Below are 27788 nucleotides of genomic sequence, written 5' to 3' on the forward strand. Positions count from 1 at the left end.
TTAAAATGGAAGGAAGCTTGTCATAAATATTCACTGTCATAGGAAATGTACTATTCTTATGTACTTTTAAACGTGAGGACTCTACATGAAGGTCAGACGCTTGTCTTTTATTATGCATACGAATATATCCGGCCAGGCCGGTGAAAACCTGTTAGTTGGCAACCCTAATAGTAACTTATTATTATGTTTAAAAGATAAATTCAATCCAACTAGGACGCGCTTCGAACAAAATGATGGAAATATATTACCGGTACTAGAAACAAATTTAATAATATAGGTGACGAATTGCGCACCAATTTTCTCTAATTGTGGCGTAAAAAAAAAAAAAAAAAAAAAAAACTTCGTTTGATAACACTGAGCACTGGGGCGCGAAAATCATGGAAAATTTGTCTTTGATAGTGCGAAAATTCCAACAAAAACTAAAACAGCAATTGAATATTCCAAGTATTTTGAGTAAGAAATATGTAGGTCAAGAAGGAATTCCCAACTTGTCTTTTTTCTTATTGTTGTGTTCAAGTGATAATTGCATTGAGTTTTGTATGGATATCGGTCTACTGAAAAGGCGGGTAAGATGCGAAGAATGTGACAGAGACATGAAACTAATGAGAAGACCTGGGTGTAGTGATGGAGTTCAGTGGTATTGTGGGAAGCGGTGGAAAGAATTAAGGAATAGACAATGGGTTGTAAAGAGATGCAGGAAAAAGTTGAGTATTAGAGCGAAGTCATGGTTTTCGAAAAGTCACTTAACAATATCTGACATATTACTGGTCACGTTCGAAATACTGAGAGGCACAAGTGCACAGAGGATTCAAGAAGAATACAATATTAGTGGTGGAACATTGGTAGAGTGGAAGCAGTGTGTACAAAGTGCTATTATAGAGTACATTTTTATGAATAGCAGAAGAATCGGAGGAAAAGGGAAGACAGTTGAGATACATGAGAGTAAATTTGGGAGCCTTGTTGAGGGACAGTGGGTTTTTGGAGGTGTGGAAGGAGAATCTGGAAAATCATTTTTGGCTCCTATGCTGGACACGAAAGAGGAGACGTTAATATCTTTAATAGAACATTGGATTGAACCAGGAACGACTATTGTTAGTGAATGTAAAAAAATCTCTCGTAAAGGTAGTTCATACCTAGCTGTGAATCACAATATAAAGTTCGTTCATAAGGAAACAAGTGATAAAACTTGCAACATTGAACATACATGGGGTAGCGTGAAGGAATTGTCACCCACTTACAATAGACAAAAAGAACTAATTAATTATTTGGCCGTAAATATGTTTAAAAGAGAAGCGCATAGCAAAGGAGAGGATATTGTGTTAAAATTCTTTGACTTTATTAGAAACAAACAGTGGTAGCTTATTGGTGAACGATCTCTAAGTAGATTGGTAAACGGGAAATTCATGAAAATAAAGAGGTAGGTTGATACGTAGAGATATGCGTACCGGTACCAAAGAAGATAATCGATGTTAACCTAAACAAGCTAACAAAGGGTTACTTATCTGGATCGAATTTGAGAATATGGTGATCAGTACAAAATTATTGCACGCACACACAATTCTGGGTAAAATGAGTGTCGTCAAATAGGTGCAGATTGAAAATACGGATCTATATATAAATTCATTGAATACTTCTTTTTCACGAATCGACTGTATTTTAAACATTAGTTTTTCGTGCTGTGAACTTGTACTTTCGGTGCAAATGAATCCTATTGCTAGCATGAATCCTATCTGACCGAGTCAGGGCAAGAGGGCACCAAGGGAACCGCGCAGTGGTGCGTCTGTAGGGAACAGTCACGTCAGCGACGATAGGTATACGCGTAAGCAAGGATATGCCTTTACTTTTGCATACCCTGATTCATTTCCGTACTTTGCACCATGGCTGACTTATGGACGAATGATGCTTCACTAAGTACATATTCATTGATTTCTACATACATATTTATCTCTCAGGTAAGAACACAACATATTTCTATGGCACTTCGTGCAGAACAAGTGATTTTGGGTATTTTTAGTTTCTCCCCCAATCTTGTAAATATAAGACGTCAGTGTTAGTTACTTCACAAAACATTGCTGAGCGAGCAGAGGGAGTTTAGAAGCCCTGCAGAGCTCGTTTAGGTATGTCCTATGAATGTTTGGCACAAGTTGCACTCTTACTATTTCGATTATATACCCCTCATCTATTTAAAACATTATAAATTTTGTAAATTTTACAATTGTGCGGATCCTTATTGTCAATCGGCACCAGCGAATGTTGTATTTTATATGTGACTTTTAATTCCTCACTTCAGAATTTAGTACGCCGTAGTTTTCTTCTTGCGCAATATTCATTTCAAATTGATTAGTTTTCAAAAATTACTTTTACTTAGCATAAAGTTAGTGCGCCGAAGGCAGTTCGGTCATTCCATGTGAAATTAACCAAACCCAAAACCTAATGGTGTCAGATTTCGATGAAAGTTGATGTACATGTAGACCCTATGATGAGAGATGAGATAATAGGAGATGAGAGATGACCATGCAGCAAATTGTAGCCCTGTACCTCTTGTAGTTTCAGAGTACAGGGTGGTAAGAAATTGACAAATTTGATGTTTTCGTGACCCGTGTAACGTGGGTTCCTGTCACCACGGCATGGCGCGTCCTCAGGTTGAAGATCGAGAAGGAGGCCTTTAGATATAGAGGTTAGCTGCAAATATACTGAATAAGCAGTCGCGGACAGCCGACTAGGAGTGGTCCTCCAGCTCGGGGGTTTAAGTAGGGCTAACAACCTCATTCTTAAAAAAAAAAAAAAAATATATATTCATAAAAGCCTCGGACAAGGACTGATAACTTAACACGATCTCAGCAAAAGAAAATGGACATGAGATTTGGAACATGGAATATTGGGAGTCTTTATGGGGCAGGCGCGTTAAAGTCCGTAACGAGTGAGTTAGAGAAATACAGGATGGACGTAGTAGGAGTTCAGGAAGTTAGGTGGGAAGGAAATGGATCTGTGAATTCCGGAAATTTTACGTTCTTTTACGGGGAAGGAAATAAAAATCACCAGTTAGGAACAGGGTTTTTCGTTCATAAACGTATATTACCAGCAATTAAACGGGTTGAATTTGTTACTGACAGACTTTCTTTTATTACTCTTAAGGGACGGTGGTGTGATATTGTTTTAAATATACATGCCCCAACTGAAGATAAGGATGACGATATAAAAGACACTTTTTACGAAGAAGTGGAACGGATAATTTACCAACTCCCGCGATACCATATGAAAATTCTATTAGGGGATTTCAATGCGAAGGTAGGACAAGAGGATATTTTCGAACCGATTATAGGGAACGAAAGTCTGCATAAGGAAAGTAATGACAACGGTGTTAGAATCGTGAACTTTGCAACATCCGAAAACCTAATCGTGAAGAGTACAAAATTCCCACATCGCGACGTTCATAAATACACTTTGACAGCACCAGACCGGAAAACACACAATCAAATTGATCACGTTTTAGTATATAGAAGAAGGCAATCTAGCATAATTGATGTCCGGTCGTTTAGAGGGGCTGATTGTGACACTGACCACTACCTGGTAGCAGTGATAATACGAAAGAGGTTATCGTTGAATAAAGGTAATATTCATTGTCCGAAAACGGAGAGATTCAATTTAAAGAAATTAGAAGAGAGCCAGGTGAGAGAGAAATACCAGATTGAAGTTTCAGTTGATTTTGAGTTTAACGTCCCTTTCAGCAACGAGGCTATATGAGACGTGGACCTACTGATTAACGTGGAATCCGAACCACATGAGCTCCCGCCGGAAATCGAACCCGGGTCTCCCACGCCAAAGGTGCGTACGCTAACCGCTTAGCCACAGAGGAGCTCAGATTGAAGTTTCGAATAGATTCTCGGCTTTAGAAGATTCGAAGTACACTAGTGTTAAGAAGGATACCTGGATTGAAATTAGAGATAGCATTAAAATTTCAGCAAAAGAAAAATTGGGACACGGGGAAATACGTAGGAACAAACCATGGTTCGACCAGGAATGCATAAAACTAGCAGAGAAGAGAAAACAGGCAAAATTACGCTGGCTACAAAATCCGAATGAAATAACTACACAAAATTTCGCAGATATCGCGGTAAACTTCCAAAACTTATAGAACAAAGGAACGCGATTTTCTGAAAGCTAAAACTAAGGAACTTGAAGATAATAGTAAAAATAAAAACAACCGGGACATGTATAAGGGAATCAACGAATTTAAGAAAGACTATCAACCTCGTGCTTGTATATTAAAGAAATCTGACGGTACAGTTCTCACTGAGACGGATAGCATCTTAAATAGATGGAAAGATTTCTTTGAGGATTTGCTTAACACGCAACCAAAAACTAGTGGAGAAAAGAAGATACACACCGCAGAACCGTATATTCCAGAACCCAACCGAATAGAAGTAGAAACCGCTATAAAGAAATTAAACACAAATCTCCGGGTGTAGATGAAATTCCGGCTGAGTTAATTTTAGCTGGAGGCGAAAAATTGTGGAACAGGGTACACAAACTCATTCTCCTTACCTGGAACAAGAAAGAATTGCCACAAGAGTGGAAAGAATCAATCATTGTTCCAATTCACAAGAAAGGCGACAAGACTGACTGTAATAATTATCGAGGCATTTCTCTTCTGTCAACATCCTATAAAATCCTTTCAAATATTCTTTTAGCAAGACTGACTCCATACGCAGATTAAATTATTGGAGATTATCCGTGCGGATTTAGACGAAATCGATCAACTATCGACCAAATATTTACCATTCGGCAAGTACTCGAAAAAAAGTGGGAATATAATACCCCGGTACATCATCTATTTATTGATTTTAGAAAGGCGTACGACTCGGTTAGGAGAGAAACATTATACAATGTTCTTACAGAACATGGAATACCGGAAAGCTAATTAGATTAATTAGGATATGTTTAAATGATTCCCAAAGTAAAGTCCGGGTAGGAAAATTTTTGTCCACGAGCTTTCACGTCGAAAATGGCCTGAAACAAGGAGATGCGTTGTCGCCATTATTATTTAACTTCGTTTTGGAATACGCTATAAGGAAAATCAAAGATAGCAACCAGGGCCTACAGTTGAATTGTATTCACCAGGTTATGGCATATGCTGATGTAAATTTAATAGGGGAAGATAGGAGAACAATAGAAAGAAATGCAGAGATCTTATTAAATGCTTGCAGGGACATGGATTTAGAAGTAAATGCAGAGAAAACTAAATAAATGGAAGTGCGTCGGGACCGGAATACAGCAAATTATGGATGCGTTAAAATATTAAATAATACTTTTGATAAAGTGGATACTTTCAAATATCTAGGACCGATATTAAGAGAGGAAATCATATTCACGGAGAAATTAAATGTCGACTAAAAACAGGGAATTCGTGTTATTATTGGTTCAAAATCTCTTGTCGTCGCGAATTCTGTCGAGGAATTTGAAGCTTAAAATATACAAAACGATAATCATGCCTGTTGTTCTGTATAGATGCGAAACATGGTCACTTACTTTGAGGGAAGGACATAGACTGAAAGTATTTGAGAACAAGATCCTGAGACGAATATTCGGACCCAAGAGGAACGGGAATGGGGAATGGCGGAAACTTCATAACGAGGAACTACATAATTTATATGGTTTACCCAACATTGTTAGGGTCGTCAAGTCTAGGAGGCTTAGGTGGGCGGGTCATGTAGCTAGAATGGAAGAAAGTAGAAACACTTTCAAAGTCTTGACTGGAAGACCAATCGGAAAACGACCATTAGGAAGACCTAGGCGCAGATGGGAGGACAATATTAAAATGGTTATCGCAGAGATTGGAATACAAAGTAGAAACTGGATGCAGTTAGCTAAGGATAGAAGTTAGTGGAGAGCTTTTGTGAACGCGGCATTGAACCTCCGGGTTTCATAGGCCATAGAGTTAGTTAGATGTTTTCGTAGAACGTAGTTAGCTTCAATTGGCCATATCTCCCGTAATTATTGAGCTAGAGAGAAAAATAATATACCATTTTGAAGAGAAAAGAATAGGCTACAAGATATGTTAGGAGCAGTTTCTGAAAAGCAAATATAATTTTCCGGGAAATTCCGGGGAAATTTTGGATCAGTGATCAGTGTTCGAAGTGAAAAAAAAGCAGAGGTGGTATGTTTTATTACGATTTTGACTGGTTATAACGGCTATATAAATGTTGAAATGCAGTGAGGGTATGTTGCTTAAAAGATTGCATTTCTATTTATATAATGACTGAAAAGCATTGGAGATTTTCTCCGTAGTAACGGGGTGGAGGGTATGGAGTCTTTGATCCCATGCTAACAACTTTCTTTAAAAAAAAAAAAAAAAAAAAAAAAAAAAAAAAAAAAAAAAAAAAAAAAAAAAAAAAAAACTTATTTACGATTTAGAATTCCGGGCTTTCGGTATCTAAGGTCATTTAGCCCTTCATTCACGTTTTGAGGGATGACGTCCCTGGGCGAGCACACAATTCGGAGAAAGGGAAGGCAGAAAGGATGGGGGAAGGAAGGAAGCGGCCTGGGACCTATAATTTAGGTACCACTCCGGCATTTGCCTGATGTGAATGAGGAAAACTCATTCAGGGTGACTGGGCTGAAAAAGCGTTTGGCACTTTTTCGACCGAGTGCCCCCACCGGAAAAAAAATCATGTGTATTATAGAGAATTATGCACGAAAATGCACAAAAACCGAATGAGGATATTACAATTAACTGCGGGAATCCCAAGCAAACAACCCTTAAATCCGCCCATGCTCAAAACACGGCATTTATATGTATTAAGGCAAGAAGACACAAACACATACATAACAAAGAAAACAAATATGGCACATCAAAATATAAACTAGGTGAACTTGTTTGAAGACATCTCATTTTAAAAACAAAAAGTAGGAAAAAGATAACTAAAATGTCGGTATTGTCAACTTAGAAATTATTTCTACATAACAAATAAAATCCTTTTACATGCGAAGCTATTCGTCAATTACTAGTTCAATTACTGTGTATAAAAATGGATTTATTAAATGTATTTAGCATCTACTTTTCAGTGACGGTGTGTTTTAATAATTGGAAAACCAGAGACGGTATGCCTTCATCACTGAAAAACCAGAGGCGGTATGGCATACCACCGCATACCGCCTCACTTCGACCACTGTCAGTGATTTCTCGGAAAGTGCCGATTTGATTTCCTTGAAATTGGGTACCAAGGTAGCCTCATATGCCCGGCATAAGTGTACCAAATGTCAACTTGGGCCAAGAATGGGCCTGGAGTCTACAATGATTTTTGTGTGACCGTGTTCGGAGAGACACCTCGGGTGGTGAAGTAAAGTAAGAAATATTTAGCTATTACTGACGTGCTGGAAGTGATCAATTGTCAGTAGTGCCTGTGTTGAAGCAGTCGACTGGTTTCTTCCATCTCTTTATTACTAAGCCTGTATATACAGCCAGTAGCACTTACGGGATCAACAAGAGAAATGATGTCATAAGCAGACAGTGAGAGCACATCTGGTATATCTGGATATACAAAGGAAGCTACTGATCTATGAGGTCTCAGAAAACATAACTTTGCTGTTTCATGTGTCTCGTCGACTTGCAGTACACTAGCCACCATAGGTGCAAGTAACAAAGCCCCTGATTCTGTCCATGGTAATGCAAACCTGTGAGCCATCTGCTGCAATTACTAACCCTTCTTTAAAGTCTAGTTTAGAAGAATATTGCGTCATTGCGACCTTTCTTTGAGACACAGGAACCACAGAATGAAATTTACGGGTTCCAGGAATCTGTGAAGCTGCATTAAATCTGTCCTTTAGTAAGGTAGTTTCCGCTTCATGTTCCCCTTCTGTGCAGTATATGTACACTATTTTACAATCCTTGCTGTCATGCTGACATTCGTGGACCAGTTGTACAATTGGCGTTGAGGTCATTTACACCTTACGTCACCAGTACTGACAAATTGACGAGTTGCCCCATTGGCACCCCAGGTGTCTTCCGACATGGTCAGTCGAAAATCATTGTAGACTCCAGGCCCATTCTTGGCCCAAGTTGACATTTGGCACACTTATGCCGGACATATGAGGCTACCTTGGTACCCAATTTCAAGGAAATCAAATGAGCACTTTCTAAAATATCACTGATCCAAAATTCCCCCAGGATTTCCCGAAAAATATTTGATTTTTAAATAAATGTTCCGGACATATCTTGTAGCCTATTCTTTTCTCTTCAAAATGGTATATTATTTTTCTCGCTAGCACAGTATTTACGGGAGATATGACCAATTGAGGCTAACAAGGTTCTACAAAAAAACAGTAAATTTGTCCATTTTTTACCACCCTGTACTCTGAAACTACAGGGGATACAGGGCTAAAATTTGATGCATGATCATCTCTCGTAGAGGCCTACGTGTGTACCAAGTTTAATCAAATTTTGAGACGACGATTTTTTTTTTTTTTTATTTATTTATTATAACATTTGGTTGATTTCACATGGAATGCCTCAGTTGTGGTGGTGCTTTTTATTTTTAATTTTATTTACAATACACTAGTGTATGTTTGATATCCTCTTATGCATTCTAACTTGTTCTTCCTATACTGGCTTCTGGTATGTATCTTTTCAGTGCTTCCTTTCCTGATCCACCTCCTGTACCTTCTTTCAGATATTCGTTTCCCACAGTATCATGCTAAGCTAAACCATTAGTTATCTTCTTCCTCTCAATAAGGTACACCCTTAAATATAATCCAATGTAATTCGTAGTTCTGGAATAATCCCAGGGATTTAGGATTAAGGATTTAGATTTCTGGGTTCTTGGCAGCTGAGGCCATGTAGCCCGTCACGTTTAACAGATGATGTCCCTCGGCGAGCACACTTCCGGGGAAAGGGAAGGAAGGAGGTTGCCTGAGACCTATAACTTAGGTACCACCCCGGCATTTGCCTGGTGGGAATGAGGAAAACCTCGTTCAGGGTGGCTGGCCTGAAAAAGCTTTTTACACGTTTTCGACCGAGTGCCTCACTGAGAATCGAACCCGGGGCTACTAGGAATAATACCAAGAAGCTGATGTTCACTTCGATGTTTGATACAAGTAGTTATATTAACTCTACCTTACGGTTACGAAACTGGTGCGAATAACTTCTAACCTTAACCATGCTCCAACGAATGCAGTCAGTTGAAGACATTTAGGTTAGACGTTTCTTTGAGCTTCTCGAGAAATATATCCAAACTGTGTATATTTTGGACAACTCATGAGCGTATTGTCCAGTATATCGAGTAAAAGAAAAGATGGGTGCGATTAGTCTGTAAAAGATTCTAAGTCGCGTACTTCCAACAGAGGACACGTTGCTCCCTGAAGAAGGTGTAATCGCTCGCTCTCCTCGTTTCTGTGGCTTCTTATAGTTGAAATGCATATAATCTTTTTTGTGGCTTCAGACATTTCAAATGGTTGTTCTTGTAGAGTTGTGGAAAATCCCGGTTGTTGCCAGCAGTTTTTTAAATTGTTCACTATGGATCACTATAAACCAAAGATCGCAACACACAAATCAAATACGCCTAAAAAGAAACATTATTTATGTATTGACAGATTTATATAAAAATACTGAAACATGTGTCACAAGTTTGTACAGAATTGTGTAAACTTGCATATTGTATGTCAAATGAAAATAAATAGAAAGAAAGACTAAGTATTACAGACTACGGTAATTTTTCACTAAAACACTGAAAATGGCAATTGAAGGATTAAAAAAAGGGTGAATCTCACAATAGTAATAAAACAGGGTGTCTATTGGTCACGAAAGTCACGAATGTCACAAAATCAAAAAACGGCCATGAAAGTCACGAAATTTAGCTTTGGGGTCGCGATTTTTTTTTTTTTTTTTTTTTTTTAACTATACAAATGTAAGTACAGATTGGAAAACTTTGTTCTATAAAACGTCAAAATTCACCACCAAAAATGTATGGTCGAGTTGAGACGCTACCAAATCGCAAGCAAAGTACGTTTCTATAGTATGGATGAAAATTCGGCCTAATTCGCACCCAAATTCGCTCTTGAAAATGTTAGGAAATTTTATGATTTGATAAAGAGAAGGTCACGAAATTTCATTTTGAAATTTTAGTAGACATCCTGTAAAAGACCAGGTAAGAGAGACGGACTTTATCCATTAACAGAGAGCCATAAGAAAAAGAAATTGTTTTAAACTAGTGTGATGGTTTGAGCAAAAGTAGAAAGATTATTTCATTTTTCGTTGATTAACGATGTTATTGGAGGTATAACTGAAAAATTTTATACATCTGATGACTCATCTGATAAATACGACCTTTCTTCTATGAAGTTTTTCGTGATGGTATTGAGTTTTAACATTTTTCCAAATAAGATGTATTCACTTATAGTAGGAACTCTCATCCCCTAATACGAGATCCATTCAAGTTACATCATCTCCAATTTTTTCTCAGGTCTGGTAACAGATAGAAGCGTGCTGTTTGTTTTAAAATACGCACTTGTTAGTGGTTGAAATGCCTTGATACGTGCAATAGTGAACTGAAACCCACACTGAAAATGAAACACACTCAGTTTATTTCTACTGCACTACAATATCTAAGATTATACGGTAGATGTTTGCACTGCACTAAATAATTGCTCTGATGAGCCTGATAGAAATTGTTCCTCATGTCGCTGCTTGAACACTCTCAACCCCTACTGTTTTTTAATGTTGTTAGATTGATCACTACTATTTAACACTATTGCCAGATCAATGTAAAAATATTAACAGAAATTACAAAAATCTCCAGCATAGTCCCCTCCCCCCTGCGTTGCTGCGTTGACTGTATTTTACAGTGTATAGTCTTCTTGAAGGAGTGGAACTACCTTAGTTATACAGAGGTTGTTCAGTCTACATTTGGCCAATTTCGTCTTACGTAAAAATTTAGAAAAATCCATGGCGCCAGGTCCGTAAGTGCTCGATGTGTTTCCCTTGGTTCCTAACAATAGCCCGACAGCGTAATTTCCACTGTAATAGGCTTCTCTCAAGAACTGGGAGGGGAATCTTGTCCCATTCTCTTTGCACAGGTTTCCAAAGTCCTTCCACAGTTGTCACACGCCGTTTTCCCAAAGCCCGCTTCAGCAATCCAAATACACAATAGTCCATAGGACTTGCATCTGGAGATTTAACAGGTACCTTATTGAAAGGTATCACCTGTATAACACTTGCCTCCTCCATCTCCCTATAGAATGCGAGGGACGATCGTGAGGTATGTGATGAGGCCTTGTCCATGTGAATGCGCACCAGATTGGCATCTTTTCCGTACATTGTTGGAATCTCATGCTCGTAGATCGGCCGCATATCTGCTCCTGAAAATACTGCGAATTTATTTTGCATTTCTTCGCCACCCTACGAATCTTCAGTTTACCTCGGTAACAGTAGCCAGTAACGACCATGAACCCTTTTGGGAAGGATTCTTTACAGACACGGACCCACCTTCTGAAGTTCTTGGCGCCTTTCTCTCGGCACATGATGGCTCTCGGTTTGCCACACTCGGAAAGGTAAATCCATGCTTCATCGAGCGTTACGATGTACATCCACCTTTGTTTTGCCAGATGCCGTTCGTACAGCTTCCGGGCGGTACACTTTCGTTCCTTTTGGTGGCCATCCGTGAGAAGATGGCCGCGAGCTTTCATGACTTTTTCCAGCTTGAGTTGATGGTATAACGCCCGATTCACAGTCCCCAAAGACACGTTAAGACGATTAGCCATACACCTTTGTGTTGGCGGATTTTCTTGCATTGCCATTTTACGAAGTTTCCTCTGCACGGTGGAGGTGGCCTTGGTGCATTCCCGCTTCCTAGGCAACTACGTTGGTGATCCAAATGGTAAAGCTTCGTTGCCCTTGTACTTTTTAATAACATTTTTTATTCCACTTAAACTGATGTCGCAACCATTCTTCTTGCACTGTTTTCTAATGACAGAAACATTAAAGTGGGCGTCATAAAGAGCCGCAACATAGCCTTCCCAAAACCGGCTTAGTTTTGGCGGCATTTTGGTCACAGAGCGGAAACCCACACACTTGGAAACAAATTTAACACAACACTCAAAACAATGGTCCTGTTTTGTGCGTATTGTTGTCCGCGCAGAAAACAACTCCGTTCCCAGGAAGCCACTGCACAACACTGCAGGACGCCACGAGCCAGGTGGGGTGAGTCCATTCTGCCCGGAAGGGGAAAGGAACGAAATCGGCCAAACGTAGGCTGAACAACCTCTAGCTCTTTTGAACAGTCCTGGGGTTGTACGTACTGACACAACTCGAATAAGGTTGTTGTGGCCTGGGAACTCTCGTTCGATTATTCCTAATCTCCATGTGAGAGGTGGTGTATTGTCCTTAAGTAGAAGTAGTGTTCCAACCTTGAGATTCTTGTGTGAAGTTGACCACTTTTGACGCTGCTGCAGTGAGGTGAGATAATCCATATGTCACCGGTTCCCAAGTTGTTGAACCATCTTCTGAATTCTTTGCCATCTTGATAACCTGGTTTCTTTTGTATCCGTGTAGTCTGGATCTGGAATGCTTGTCAATGGGCGAGCATTCGTTGTCAGTGCGGGAGAGAAAGGCAACACCGTACAGCAGCGGTGAGAGTGAAAACTGTTTTTCATACTTACGATACTCTACAAGAACAGCTTGTAATCATTCGTTTTCTCCAGTTGTGTGGTATAATATCTCTTGAAATTCATAGCCAGTTGAGTGAAGTATGTGATGATGGTGTTGTGAATGTGTTTAATGTGCGTTCGTGGGTGCGATAGTTCGAAGAAGGCAGAATGTCCTGATAACAAACCAAGATAACCTTGGCTTCGCAGAAGCTGGTCTGACGACATGGTCGAACGAGTGGAGAAAGTTGTTTTGAAGGATCACCGAATGAGTGTGGAACACATCGCCTCCAAAGTTGGCATTTCCGTGAGATCTGTGGACACAATCCTGCATAAAGACCTGGAAATGCGAAAAGTTTCCTCAAGGTGAATGCCACGAATGGTGATGGACGACCTCAAGGCTGCGCGCGTGGCATGTTGTCAGGCAATGTTGACGCAACTTTTGGCTGTTTCCAACGATGAAAGACACTTCGTGGTCGCACAGTCAGTAGCCATGCCACTGTTGCACCAGTGATTTTCCAGTGATCAAAACAGACTCCTAAAGAAGCGTTAAGCTGCAGCCATGGAATCATGGTGTCGACGTTCTGAAAAGTACGTACAGCTGCAGGGAGATTACCTCGAGAAATGACACAAGTTTCATAGGGTTCCTGTGATTAGTTAGTGAGAAAAAATATATGGTGTTATAACTTCAATGCGCCTCATAAAACTAGAGAGAAGAAAGTTCTCTAATACTACCTAAATAGAATAAAACATCATATACGTATGTTTTTTTTATGTTCTTGTAAGTCTTCTAAAATTCGTGGAAGTATGTCACAAGTAACAATTGATAAGATACTACTCTATTGCAACTTTACATTGACTGTTTCAGTTTACTAGTGACATTTCTACTTTTTGATCGCCGAAATGTTGCACTTCCTAACAGATTTGCATTGATTGTTATTAAATTACTGGTGACAACTCTATTTTTTGATTACCGAATTTTACATTAACTGTTTTATGGCTATTGGTGACATTTTCCCCTGAAAGTAATTGTTAGAAACTATTATTTTCGTTTTAGCTAATCTTCCTCTTCACTCCGTCATTAACTGTACTAGCAACTGGTAGCGAAGTTCTGATAAACTGAGCTTTTCCAGAATATTTTAGAAGAAACATTGTAAAACTTCTTTTTAAGTGAAATAAGCATTAAATATCCATTGTAATGGTCGATTTTTAAACTGTTAATACTCTTTGATAACTGCTACCAGAAGAAGCTGAATTGCTACAGACTCGAAAGAACCAAGACTTGCTGGAAGTCGGAGGAACACAGTAGCAATATAACAACTATCATTCAACCCAAAGCTCATTATAATAGTAAAATATGGCGATTTTTGTGATGCAAATGTTCCTAACACAATTCATATCTTAAATCCCTATATTAATAAAACCTGCAATGAATAATTGGATTACATTTTAAATAACGATGTGTGAAATGAATAGTCCATGAAATTCCTCCAAATTATTCTCAAGTGTTGCATTGAGTTTGATTACATTCATTCTATATCAAATGTGGAACTACAGTTTAACGTGGGATTCGAATCTTTTATAGGGGACACGGTGGCTCAGTGGTAAAGCGCTTACTACTGGTGCGTGGAGTCAATAGTTCGGTTCCTGGCCAAGTTAGTTTGTGGTGGACAACATCATGTCCGTGGGTTTTCTCGGGTACTCCCGTTTCCTCCCCGGAACGCGGTGGCTCAGTGGTAGAGCGCTCATCTCTGGTGCATGGGGTCCTTGGTTCGATCCCAGCTCGCGGCAAGTGAGCTTTGTGGTGGACAAACACAATGTGCGTGGGTTTTCTCGAGGTTCTCGCACTTTCTTCATTCCACCATTTGATTCATTTCTCATCATCACCGTCTACTTTAACCTAGTCGGCATAATCGCGGGGCGTAAAACTTGAAGATTTCATTTCATTTTTTTCCATTTCCTGCCACTTGCTCATTCCACCAATTCTTTCATCATCATTCACTTGCTTCAAACATCGTCTCCCTTAGCCTAAAGGATATAATCGTGGGACGTAAAATTGTTTCGAATCTTTTCTACTTTGTTTCAAGATCGACCAAGTACAGTATACGCACACAATTAGTGAAAAAAGATGTTTTTTTCAGGTCTCAAGATGTCACTTCCAAAGATTTTTGCTGATGACGTGTACAGGGCTCATAGCGAGTCACTTTTTTTAAACTAAAAGTTACTTTTTTTCAAGTTGGTCACAGAAAGTTACTTTTTTGTGGAGGTAAAATGACTTTTTCGTGTGATTTATGTTTTGCATTGCCAGTTTTCTAAGAAAAAATATTATAAAAGTAAATGGAAAAAGGCAGAAACTTGTTAATCATTACTCTTCTGAAAGTTTCAGTACTTGCTGCCACATGTAAAACAGTCAGCTTTATTCTCACTTCAGCTTTTATTCTTTCTAAAGCACAGTGGATCGTTGCTTAAGCTCTCAAGGTGAGGTTGAGAACCCTTCTGTGTCTATTCTTTCTTCTATCATAATAGTCTTTAGTTTTCTCTTGTAATAGTTAACGCTCCGCTCAACGTTGTGTGTATATATATGTTTGTGTGGTTCATCATGTTCGTCTTGTGTTATGGTTCTTGTGTGTTCTTCTTAAGAGTAGGTGATGAATTTGAATATTTCATGACTTTGAGAACTCTCAGTGGGAAGTTAAATATAATGTCCTGAATGAAGAAATTCGGAAATAGGCCAGAACTGGTTCCACTTACTCAGAAGCTTCTTATATCTGCTAAGTCTACTTACCGTAACTACAAAGCATACTTAGAAAACCTAAGGAAGGAGGAAGCTCAAAAAGAAGTAAAGAAGAAAAGATGAAACAAAACAACAGAGAGACAGGTGATGGAGAAATTGACAAAAGAAAAAAGGGGCATGATGGAATTTTCACTTTTTCTTGTGCTTTTGATCACTTCTCAATTATTTACAAGATACCAGACCACTATGAGCCCTGCGTGTATAATAAATAAAAATCTTTTATTTCATTACGTACGTTTTTTAAGTTCCCAAAACCTGTTATCTCACTGCAGGTAGAATCTTCATCGGGATTGATTGTATTACAAGAAAATCTTGAGTGCTTATTATTGGAATTACATACCTCCCAGTTTCTTCTTAAGCTAAAGTTGATACTAAATCTGTAGAATTTAAGAATTAGACTGCCCAAGCGTACTTTTCTTTGCAGGTCCTAGGTCTGAAATAGTTACATTTAATGTATGAAAATTCCTTATATTGAAACTTGCGTTAAATATGGAAAAGTCTTTGAATACTTAAATATCTTTACTGTCTTTTGTCCGATAGTTTATAATGTAATACCATTGTTTGTCCAGAGTGTCCATATCTTTGTTTAACCCTGGTTTCGTAGTCCTAATGAAATAATTGTAAGTGGATCTTTCAACTTCCGATGAAGTCTTATTTATGGTGTAGTTAATTACCGTTAAACGTTTGAATAATCCTCTCGTAGCTAATTCATTATTTTTGTAATATTTATCATGTAGAGCGGCTGGCTAGAAATAGAGATGTTGCAAGGAACGTTACAACAGTTAAGTAAAGTTGTTACAAAGCAGTTTTTAAAGAACTGTATTACTTTTGAAATACTTTCAAGATTTTTTTGTAGCCCTACCGGTTGTGTACAAAATCTCATAGCTATATTCTATGTACTTTTATTGTTGTTGTTCTTTGTTTTATTTGTTTAATTGGTTGGTTTTCCTGTTAAACTCAGCAGCATCAGGAAAACTTGTGAAACGGGTCTTTTCTTCACCTGTGTAAAGTTCTTCAGTTCCGTCTCCTTGACATAATCGAAAAACTAAATAACTATTTTTCTTTTTCTCCCCACCACTTCGATTTCAAATAGTTTCCCTTTTTTCTATTGTGACTGACTGTTAATGGATCATGTCCGTATTTCTTTCTTGTTATCAGTTTTACGTTTTCCCTACTTTCTTTTCTTTTACTTTTCAGTTGTCATTTTCAATGTCTCACATGAAAAATTAGCAATATGTGTATTGCGTAGTTTTTTCTTATTTACATACAGTATGCAAGTTTACATTGAAACAACAAACAATTCAATTTCGTAAAGAAGCTATGAAGTATTTTTTCTCTTAGTTTAATGTCATACGATAATGATCCAAGTGATGATAATGATCGAACTGATATCAAGAAGAAAGTGGAAGGAATCGGAAGAACCTTGACAAAACTCACGCACTTGGTGTTTGTCCACCACAAAGTCCAATTGGCGAGAGCTGAGATCGAACAAAGATCCCTACGCAACAGAGGTGATCAGTCTACCACTGAGGCCCCCAACTTGTACAGCATGTTTCAGTATTTTTATATAATTTTGCCAATGCCTAAGTAGTGCATAATTATTTTAAAGGCGAGCATTTGACGGTAAATTGCGATCTTTTGTTCACATTTTTTCACTAAAAGTAATATATAGATGGTTATCAAAATAATGGAAACGCCTTATTATCAATTCAACTTTCCTGATTATAGCGTTGGATATCTTTAGCATGTCGTACAGCTTGTATTCGTCACAGAATTGAGACATGTCGTTTCCAGAGTATAATAGACCATTCTTCGTGTACTGTAGCACTTAGTTACGCCAGCAATAATGGAGGTTGAAACTGTGCCGGATTCGCTGCTCAAAAACTGACAATAGATGTTCAGTAATGTTCAAGTTAGAGGCTGAAGGTGCCGTGGGTAGTGTTGAAGTTCATTCAAGATGTTCCGAGCAGGGCTGGGTGTGTGTATTGGGCCATCATCCTGGAAGACGGTGGCGTTGTTATGGAACATCTATACCGTGGGTACGCTTGGTCACTCAAAATGGTCGTATAATCACTGGTAATAATTCAGCCTTTGAGAATAACAATAAGATGAACGGAATGCCTTGAAACTGCCTTCCATATTAGTACAGAACTACTGCCTTGTTTAATGGTAGAAAGCAAGTAGTTCGGACTATACATGCCTTCTGACGTCCTACGAATCCAGTTGTGGAAACAAGGGAAACAAGGATGTCTCAACGGACTATATTACTGTCCGGGTTTCTCAGTATAATTTTTATTGTGCTTCCGCTTTGGTAGTAATGATCAGAAGTTTTGACATGATAACCTATGCATTTCTCATCACACTGTGTTTGTAGGAGGAGGTCGTTCCAGATGCTGATTGACTTGTTCAGTGCTGTTGACTTCTTCAGTTATTTGTGTTAAATTAGCTCTACAGTTCTTTTATGACAATTCTCTTACGGTAAAGAATCCCTCCATCCTAGATTCAGTTCTTATCTGCTATCCTTCTTTGATGATTCCTCGCCACAAACTGTGTGTATAGTCACCACCTTAGGCAGTATTGCATTCGATAGTTTTGAACACACTAAGCCAGACTTATGTCAATTGGACCGATTGCTCCCATTTGTTCCCCTCGTTAGTCAAGTACATGGCTGAGAACCTGGGGCCGACCAAAATTGTTTCGATTCTGTCCCGCAATTTCTAAGGCGAGCCCTGTTAACACACTGGTAGTTTCAGATACAGACGTTTTCATGGTCGGCTCTAAGTATTTTAACATCCTAGGCGAGAAATATTTGTGTGATGTGCCTGCGCTCCCTGATTTAGTGATAATAGCCTTTTTTGTTTAGATAAAGAGACTTAAAAATACCCTACATTACTGTCCTGACCTGAACGAAACATCATTTCGCTTTCGATTAAATACACGGCTAAGCTTGCTTATAAATATCGTGGCTTGCTTTAATGCTTGCACGTAGCTTGTTGTAATAACATGTTTACTCTATTAATGTTAAAAACTGCAAAGGGGAAGAAGAAAAAACGCGCACAGCCCCTAAAATTTGCCGCCCTAGGCCTGCCTAGTTCCCCTATACGGACTAAGGTACACTAGCGATTTTCCCTCTTTGAATATCAGAGAGATGTCCCATTTTGTATCATGAACGAACCCACCACAACATAAATACAAGATAGTCACAGTGTTCATTCTTACTAGCAAAGGTTACGAGTTGGAGTTTCCATTATTTTGATAACATCGACGATGTAGTGTTTGTTGTCTTCGCTAAAGTATTTCGGGAGGATGGCTTTTGAAATCCACGGTGTTACGAAAGGTAAATGTAAATGTAGGATAATGCTCTTACCGAAATATGGCATACTTTTCTTTTAGGTACAAGCAACTTTGAAGAAAATTTTGACATACGTAGGTAAGAGCGTTACTCCTGTGTTTTATTTTCCTTTTGAAACCCCTTAGATTCCAAACAATCCTTTGTAAATGCTCTGAAGAAGGCAACAGAGAATAATCTGCCGAAATTATTAGGTATATAAACATAAACATTTTGGAAATATTATATATTAATGAAAGAAGGAACAGTCGGATTTTTTACACACCAAATCCTCTATAAGTACGAATTTGGTGATATACAAAGAGTGAAAAGCTGAATGACTGGACTGGAATCTTCAGTGTTAACCACAACACTACCCAGTCCCATCTCAGAATACGTATTCTCTCTCACTCTTAGATACAAATAATGTTCTTTAGCTCACTGTATCAGGCCTGCGAGCAGAATGTCTACGGATCATGAAAGTCATGAATTGAGGTTGTCGGTCAAAGGAAAGTAGTGAAATTCATGAAAAAAGTTACTTTATAAAACAGCATTACTTAATGTAATACAGTGCAGTTACTGAAATATTAGATTGTGATTTTCCCTAATGATCCGGCGTTAAGAGGTGACGCTATCTCTTTTGGGATTGCAAATAGTCACTAACTTCCTCCTTTCTATTAATATTATGTTCAGTTTCCGCCTTTTTCTTCCTTTTTTTCAATACCTCACGTATAATAACAATGAATGTATTATATTATATGCAATTCTTCAAGTACAGTATACAGGCTGAAACAAACTAGTCAGTGAAGTCAGTAAAAGTATGCCCAATGATGGGAAACTGAGGGCCAGTTTTAACGCTTGGTATGGATGTGGCTGATTGCTTGTATAAAGATTTCAGCGCTTTCATGAGCAGCTATGTATACCTAATCAATTTTATTTCAAAGAAATCAAGGCTAACTAAATTTATGAAAAGTAAAACATTCATTTGATAGTAAAACAATTACAAATCTGAAATCATCATTGTATTAAAAATCATTGTTTTAGATACTGAAATTTTGCTGATATATATACTGAATATACTGGAAATATACTGCAACTTTGAAATCGAAACTCAGTATAGACACCCTGGTTTCGTTTCCTGACAAAATTGATGAAAAATGGATTTAGCAGGTTTTGCTTTTATACTCCTGATATATATTAAACAATATCATAACTCCTACTCCTCTTGTCTCTAATGTTTACTCCAGCGTGAGAGATCCATATTCGATTCCCGGTGGGAGCTCATATGATTCGGATTTCACGTTATATAACCTCAATGTTGAAAGGGACGCTAAACCCTAATACAGCACACTCTAATGTTTACTTTTGAACAGAAAGCAATATGGAAAGATGTTCATCCTAAAAACTAATTCGTTAGTAATTCTTTAGGAAGCAAGGCGTCATTTCTGGACACTTGCCCATTCCCTTGAGTTTTTATTTGTATGAAACATGAACCAACGCTTATGTATAATAACAGATTCTGTAAAACTTCCCAAAATTTTTAAAAATATTAAAAAAAAAAAAAAAAAAAGAGTGGGTGTTCTATCAAAAATAGGTTTTAACAAGCAAAGTAAACTATTTTAGGCATTATTAAATTTGATCATTTGCTACATTTACTTACGAAACGTTGATGTTACTTGATTTTTCTGAAATATATGGAAAGGAAAAATAGATTTTGACTTGACACGGACATGTTGTAGTAATAATGCAATTAGTTATGTTTTATAAACAAATCGGGAAAGAGGTGACTCTGGATTTATCCTACTTTAATCAGTTTGTAAAGACAATATTATAGCCACGAGACGTTAACCTTAAGTGATTTTCTCGGCTTCAAGATCTTAACATTACATTAACATTCTCTTCTGTCAAGAATCGAATTCAAGAAACTTGTATTTCAGCATAGAAGAAAGAATATTTTTGAAATACCTGAAAATGAGATATTAAATTACATGAAAGGATTAGATTGTATGAAAACAATATATACATGTCAAATTAAGTAGGTTGAAAATTCATACCGTATTATGTTTCTCCGTCTGTTACAAAATTATTGATATGCCTACGTAATTACATACCAGAGTTAAATAGCGTCTTATTATTATTATCCCTTTATTGGAGAAGTAGCAAAACATGTGGCTATTCCCACTAGAGAAAGGTAATGGAAATAAATAATAATAATAATAATAATAATAATAATAATAAACATGAACTGATCTTCACACTCTGTGAAAGTATTAGGCCTACAGTACTGCTGCCCGAAAGGTTTCGAACTCTTCGAGGTCTAATTTCCTGGAAAATACGAAAGTAGATTTCCTCGACCTGGAAAGCTGGAAAAGTCAGGAATTTAATGAAAAGCTAAAAAAAAACTAGAAAAGTCAGTGAAAGATTAAGTACGAATTTTTGCTTCTCAAAACCCATTGTTTTTTAAACCTTTATTTTGCTACGTAGGCATGCCTGAAAAAGGTGTCGACTCCTGCAGCTGGAGCCAGTGGGCTAATATTTCCTTTAAAAAAAAAAAAAAAGTTTTAGAGCATCAATTTTACCGGTAATATCCATAAATTTATTACTACACAGCTACATGCACATGTATAGTAGATTATGAACCCTCTGGTCGCGAAAAGTATAGTTGCTTTTGTACTCTATGTATAGACTTGGAAATTTGTAAATCGTGACCTGGAAAAATCAGGGAATTTGTACTTGCCAAATATGTGGGAGTCCTGAAATTGAAACAGAATTATTCCCAAGGCAAATGAGTTGATTATCACCTGTTACTTCTGCATTTATTCGCTTATGGAATTTTGTTCATGCTGCGGAAATTGCAATTAAGAATAGCTCTAATTTTATTTTTTGAAAGTACTTGTATAGGAAGTTGAAAATGAAGTCGTCACTTCTAACAACTTACTGTGAATTTTACTTATTGAAAGCAGATTTGATTTTTTCCCATTAATTTGTTATTCAGACACGTAAAAGGACTTCTTTTACCAGGATTTTAACTTTTTAGTGTAAATAACTCTTAAAATACTGTAAATGTACTATCTGTCAAATCAGTAAATACGCACCTCTTTGTGAACCTGTCATTTCTACACCGACTAGTGTGGCGAATATGAGAATTAAATTAGATAAAATTATAGGTTTATGAAGAGAAGAAATGAAAGTCTGGAATATATTACGTAAGAGGACGTAAGTTGTGAATATACATAGTGTAAATAAGTGACGTCAACGTAAGAGAAAAAGGTTGCCGACTACGAGTCTGAAGGACCATGGTTCGAATCCACTCAAAGTTTTCTCTCACTGTTTTAATTTTTACGATTTTTGATAGGTCAAACGTTCTAATATTGTACTGTGAAGTAAGGTAGAAATACCATTATTGTTGACTATATAATTTTGGCGATGAAAACTAAGTTTGTATGATCATGGAAACAGAAATGTTTATTTAGGGCAGAAGTGCTAAAGTCATAAAGTGCGGTCTTATGGGCCTATTTTTATGGACATATGGACACAGCCTTATGGACCTGTATTTATGGACATAGGCTTATGAACATGTGGATACAGCCTTATGGACCTGTTTTTATGTACACTCATGTCCAAAATTATTGTCGCATGTCTATAAATATGTTGTTGTAGGAATATAATTTGATAACGAATTCGCCTGGTATTTCTTACAATGTTAGTATGTGTGTAATCGGCAAAGACATATGTGTGGCAAATTTCATGTCAAAAGAGCAGTAAATAAGAACAATAAAACGAAAATAAACCTTTCTTGTCCATTTAGCAACATTTTATTTTACTCAATCTAATTTTCGTATTTATACTTCTTTTCCTATGAAATTTACTACAAATATACATTTCCTGATTATACACATTAATATCAATATTAAAAGTACTCTGCAAAATCATTATCAAATTATATTCTTACAAGAAGATAGTTATAGATATGCGACAATCATTTTGGACATGAGTGTATATGGACATAGATCGTTTTCGTCTTTGTTGTTATTATTTATATCTAATATGTATAATTGTATTTACGTCCTGTCTCTCTCTTAAGCATATGCTTTTGATTTTTATTGTCTCTTCCGAGCAAACTATAGATTCGACTGATTTAAATCTCATGTTCTCCACACCAGTCAGTGCAGGGATGTCAAGGTCTTAAACAGGTGTACAGTTACTTGTTTGACAGATAATACAAACATTACTAAGTATTTTGTATCCAACTGTAGTAACGTTGATTCATGGCATCTATTTTGTGTTGTTTCAGTCACTTTTACTGTTTCTAAACATCAAGAAAAATATTAGCACTGAATGGAAGTTACAAATATTTTTTCCAAGCATAACCAGGATTCAAAAAAACATCTCCGAAATCGGAAAAACTTCTATTTCTTTCAGAATAAATATTTACTCACTGTTACTCCACATCCTGATACTATATTCTACTTCTTAAAATAGTTTCCTACTTCATTTATGTGTGTAATAATAATCGCATTATGAAAGGCATATGCATATGTACACTCATGTCCAAAATTATTGTCGCATGTCTATAAATATATTTTTGCAGGCATATAATTTGATAACGAATTCGCCCGGTATTTCTTATGATGTTAGTGTGTGTATAATCGGCAAAGGCATATATGCAGTAAATAAGAACAATAAAACGAAAATTACTTTCTTGTCCATTTAGCAGCATTTTGTCTTACTTATTCTAATTTTTGTATTTATAATTCTTTTTCTATGAAATTTACCACAACTTTATACATTTCCCGATTATATATAGTATCAGTATTAAAAGTACCCTGCAAAATCATTATCAAATTATATTCTTACAAGAAGACAGTTATAGATATGCGACAATCATTTTGGACATGAGTGTACATGGTGGACCCTTCATCATGAAACGGTCCATTACTTATATATACGAATATAAGAATTTTACTTTGAATTACGTTACTATTTTTATTTGAAGTACAGCGTAGAAAATTGGTAAAGAGTATCAAGGTTAATAAATTACACTAGTAATCCATATAGAATTAACAAAAAATTATATCAATACCTTTCCTCTTTTAATGCTTATTTTCTTTTCTCTTTCGTTTCAGAAATGGACGAAGATTTTGGACAACTGGCCGATTTTAATATAACTACTAACCATGAAAGAACTATAGTTCACATTGATGTGGATTGCTTTTATGCCCAGGTAGAGATGTTGAAGAACCCAAAACTAAGGAATGTTCCCTTGGGTATAAAGCAGAAGAACATAGTCGTTACGTCTAATTACGTGGCACGTGAATATGGTATTAAAAAGTGTATGCTTATACCAGAAGCGATGAAATTATGTAAAAATTTAGTTCTTGTTTCGGGAGAAGATTTGACTGATTATCGGCAAATGTCGAGCAATATATCGAATTTACTTCAGCAATATGGTTCTAAGGTTGAAAAGCTTGGTTTAGATGAGAATTTTGTAGACATTACTGAATTAGTGGCTGATAGAATTCAAGATGGGGATATCTCAACTGAAATTGTAGGACATAATTATGGGGATAATGTACCGAACTGTAAATGTGGTTGTTATAATAGATTATGTGTTGGTTCCCAAATTGCTGCTGAAATGAGAAACTCTCTCAAGAGCGAGTTAGGTATTACTTGTTGCGCAGGCATAAGCTATAATAAATTGCTTGCTAAACTGGCAGGAGAGACCCATAAACCCAATCAGCAAACAACAGTACTTCCAGAAAATGCTCTGGTCCTTATGGGAAATCTTAAACATGTAAGATCTATTCCAGGAATTGGGTATCATATGAGTGACGTCCTGGAGACTGGAGGAATTACTACAGTCAAAGATCTGCAGAACGCTAGTCCAGATGTGGTGAAATCTTTACTAGGAGAAGAAACTGCTGTACGGATTAAGAAACTTAGTTTTGGAATTGACGACTCGCATGTGAAACAGACAGGAAAACCTCAGTCCATTGGTTTGGAAGACGCATGTAGAAAGATTAGTTCAGTTGCTGAAGTGAAAGCAAAATTCAAGGAATTGTTAACGAGATTACTAAAACTGGTCGCTGAAGATGGTAGAAGACCATCTACAATAAAAGTGACAACGCGAAAGTTCGATCCTAATGTCAAGGATAACCATTATCGTGAAGCGAGACAATGTAGTATTCCAATATCAGTGTTCTCTTCTAATGTTGGTAAGCTATGTGACAAATCTATAGAAGTCCTTATGGAGACCATTATGAAACTGTTTGAGAAGATGGTGGACACATCTTGTGCTTTCCATGTTACACTCCTTGGTGTGGCTGTGTCGAAATTCAAAACTGTTGATAATGGAAAAAATTCTATATTATCATACTTATCCAAGAACCACGTCGAAGCATATCGAAAGACAGATCAAGATGATACGGCTAGCCAATGCGCATCATCGTCGTCAACGCAAACAAAAATGTTAGGAAACACACCAAAGAAGAGAAAATTAGAAGATTGGTTCGAACCAAGAACATCGAAACCAAAAGAAGACAAAAACTTAGGTATAGATATGTCAGTACTGGATGAGTTGCCGCCAGATATTCGAAAAGAAGTTTTGGAAACGTACAAATTAAATGAAGCCTCTTCGGAGAGCAATAGTGTAACCGTTAAAACCAAAGAAACTAGTCAGACACATTGTCCTGTTGATGTTGATCCTGAAGTGTTTTCCGAACTTCCTCCCGATGTGCAGCAGGAACTGTTACACGTTCATAAACCATCGCCCAATCAAAGCTTAAAATCTAAGAATACGATACTAAAGTATTGCATACCAAATAAAACCTAATATTTTTTTATGTATTATTTTGAATAGAAGTCACATATTTGTATTTATAATACTATTATAAAGTTGCATCATAAATGTTTATGATGATGAATTTAAAATAACAACAGTAATGGCTTTGTTCGTTCGTTCTGTTGAAAGAAAAATCCATGTGAGTGCATTTAACTGGGTTGAACAACGACTATTGGACAGTTGTACAAAATCTTCATTCTCTAAAATGATCGCATTGGTAGTAATATCGCAAAAGCAACTACAGAATAAGACTATTAAAGTATGATTCAGAAATATTGGCAGCTGAGGCAACTCTTCAAACGATGTAAAAAGTAATATTAGCGTATCGTTGCATTGGAATATTGTTGTGCTATCTTTATCAACTGCCGATCGATCGAATAGTCACTGCCGTAGCAATAATATATATATTCCCGAAAATAATCATATGAAGTGTAGCTTCACTCGCCAATATTTTTGAATCCTACTATAGTAGCCTTTTTGCTGTTGCGGACTAAAAAAATTTAAAACAAACATGTGTTTCAAAATCTTATTTGGAAGCTGAATATTTTGTTCTTGTAAAGTATTGGGAAGAATCTGGAATTTATAGTAAAGAATTTGTTATCCAATTAAGAAATATAGCGAATGTCGTACTCTATTGTTATATTATTTCTGCAAGCTAAACAACAAAATTAAGATGTTAAGATAACCATAAACTATAAGACCTTTCCAAATTCTTAGGATAGAACTTGTAAGAACATTTAAATTATTAATAATATAAAGCATCTTTCAATTCAATAAATTAACATCTTCACAGCAAATTAATAATTGTTTCGTTGTATAAGGTGTGTTCAATATAAATTCGCACAAACTTCTATAGAAAAGCACCTATCTCACGTAGTACATGAACAGGTGGCAGACCTGTCAGGACGATGAACTAGTAGTGCGCCAGCAGGTCCAGGAACAATCGTATTATCGTGACCCTGTTTCAGAGTGAGAATGACATTGAAGGAAGACCTATTGCGGGAATGTGTGTATAAGTTCTACTGGACACATCAAAGCAAGGGCAAAATGTACACAGTGAAATATTTTACAGCCGAAGGAGTGCCGCGTAGAACAATCTATGACATCATTAAAAGAAGTGAGAATGGGATTGAGTGGAAACGGTACTCGGGCTCGGGACTACCAGCTCGTATTTTTACGAAACAAACTGTGCAGCAGCTGAAGAAGACACTCCAGAACAACGATGGTATTTCAATGTGTATGACCGTGCGAATATTCGTCTTTTGCGTCCATAATCCACCATGTAGTACATAAGAAAACATATCTACAATACAGGAAGGAACAAAACATCCGCAACTTTGGCGTGGGAGGCCCGGGTTTGATTCCCGGCGGGAGCTCATGTGGTTCGGATTCCATGTTAACCAGTAGATCCACGTCTCATATAGCCCTGCTGCTGAAAAGGGACGTTAAACTCAAAATCAACTCATCTCAAAACATCCGCAAGTGCACAGAGCAACAAAAAAGCATGGTTAAACCAAGTGTGGCCGCTTGCTGCGAAAATTCGGTGCTCGTGATTTCATCTTGGATGATGAAACCTCTCTTACATTCTCCCATGGCTCTATCAACGGAAATGATGGATTCTATACATCCGACTCCTCTAGAGCTCCATCTAGAGTGAAATTTGCCACGAAGAAGAAATTTGAAGAGAAAATGCGTGTTTGGATTACCATGGGTCTCAAAGGTGTTATACTCTTCAGGTTTCTAAAAGTGTGTACCAGTCAAAATTCCAGACAACCGATCAAGAATATGAGAATATATTTAAAAATATGTGTTTGATCTTTCGTAGCAGCTGATATGAGGTTCATCGTAAGTATTGGTAAAATCTTCATGTTGAAGCGGTTGCGACTGACGGGCCAATGTGCTTATTAATTTAGTAAGTTATATCTAAAAGTATCTGAAGAATTTCTACATTAAGGGTCTTCACTACAACAAAATTAAACCACCACTGATTTTAGAGTTTTTCTGTAATATCTTCAAAACAAATAATAATAATCGAAAAGCAGAAACGTAGTGCACTAGATAATATGATTTTGCATGTTATACCTTTATCACAATTGATTTATCTGCTTTTTGTGTGCCGCTATTTACAGAACCCACAAAAAATGCTAAATCTGTCGACAGTTGCAGATCAAAGGCAGATAGATGAGTTG

General features: G+C 37.1%; 1 protein-coding gene across 2 annotated transcripts; it reads left to right on the forward strand.

The window, feature by feature from the left end:
* Positions 1-209: 209 nt before the first annotated feature.
* Positions 210-26394, forward strand: PolI (DNA polymerase iota). 2 transcript variants are annotated; one of them, XM_081730257.1, is made up of 2 exons: positions 210-1417; positions 23885-26393. In XM_081730257.1, the coding sequence occupies exon 2, from the start codon at positions 23887-23889 to the stop codon at positions 25588-25590; it is 1704 nt and encodes a 567-aa protein (XP_081586383.1). In that variant the 5' UTR covers positions 210-1417; positions 23885-23886; the 3' UTR covers positions 25591-26393. The 2 variants fall into 2 exon arrangements, with proteins under 2 accessions (XP_081586383.1, XP_081586384.1); XM_081730258.1 differs by lacking the exon at positions 210-1417 and adding an exon at positions 1429-1952 and having other exon boundaries at positions 23885-26394.
* Positions 26395-27788: the final 1394 nt, after the last annotated feature.

This window comes from Thermobia domestica, chromosome 11 (assembly GCF_964235325.1).
Source record: "Thermobia domestica chromosome 11, izTheDome1.hap1.1, whole genome shotgun sequence".
NCBI classification, from domain to species: domain Eukaryota; kingdom Metazoa; phylum Arthropoda; class Insecta; order Zygentoma; family Lepismatidae; genus Thermobia; species Thermobia domestica.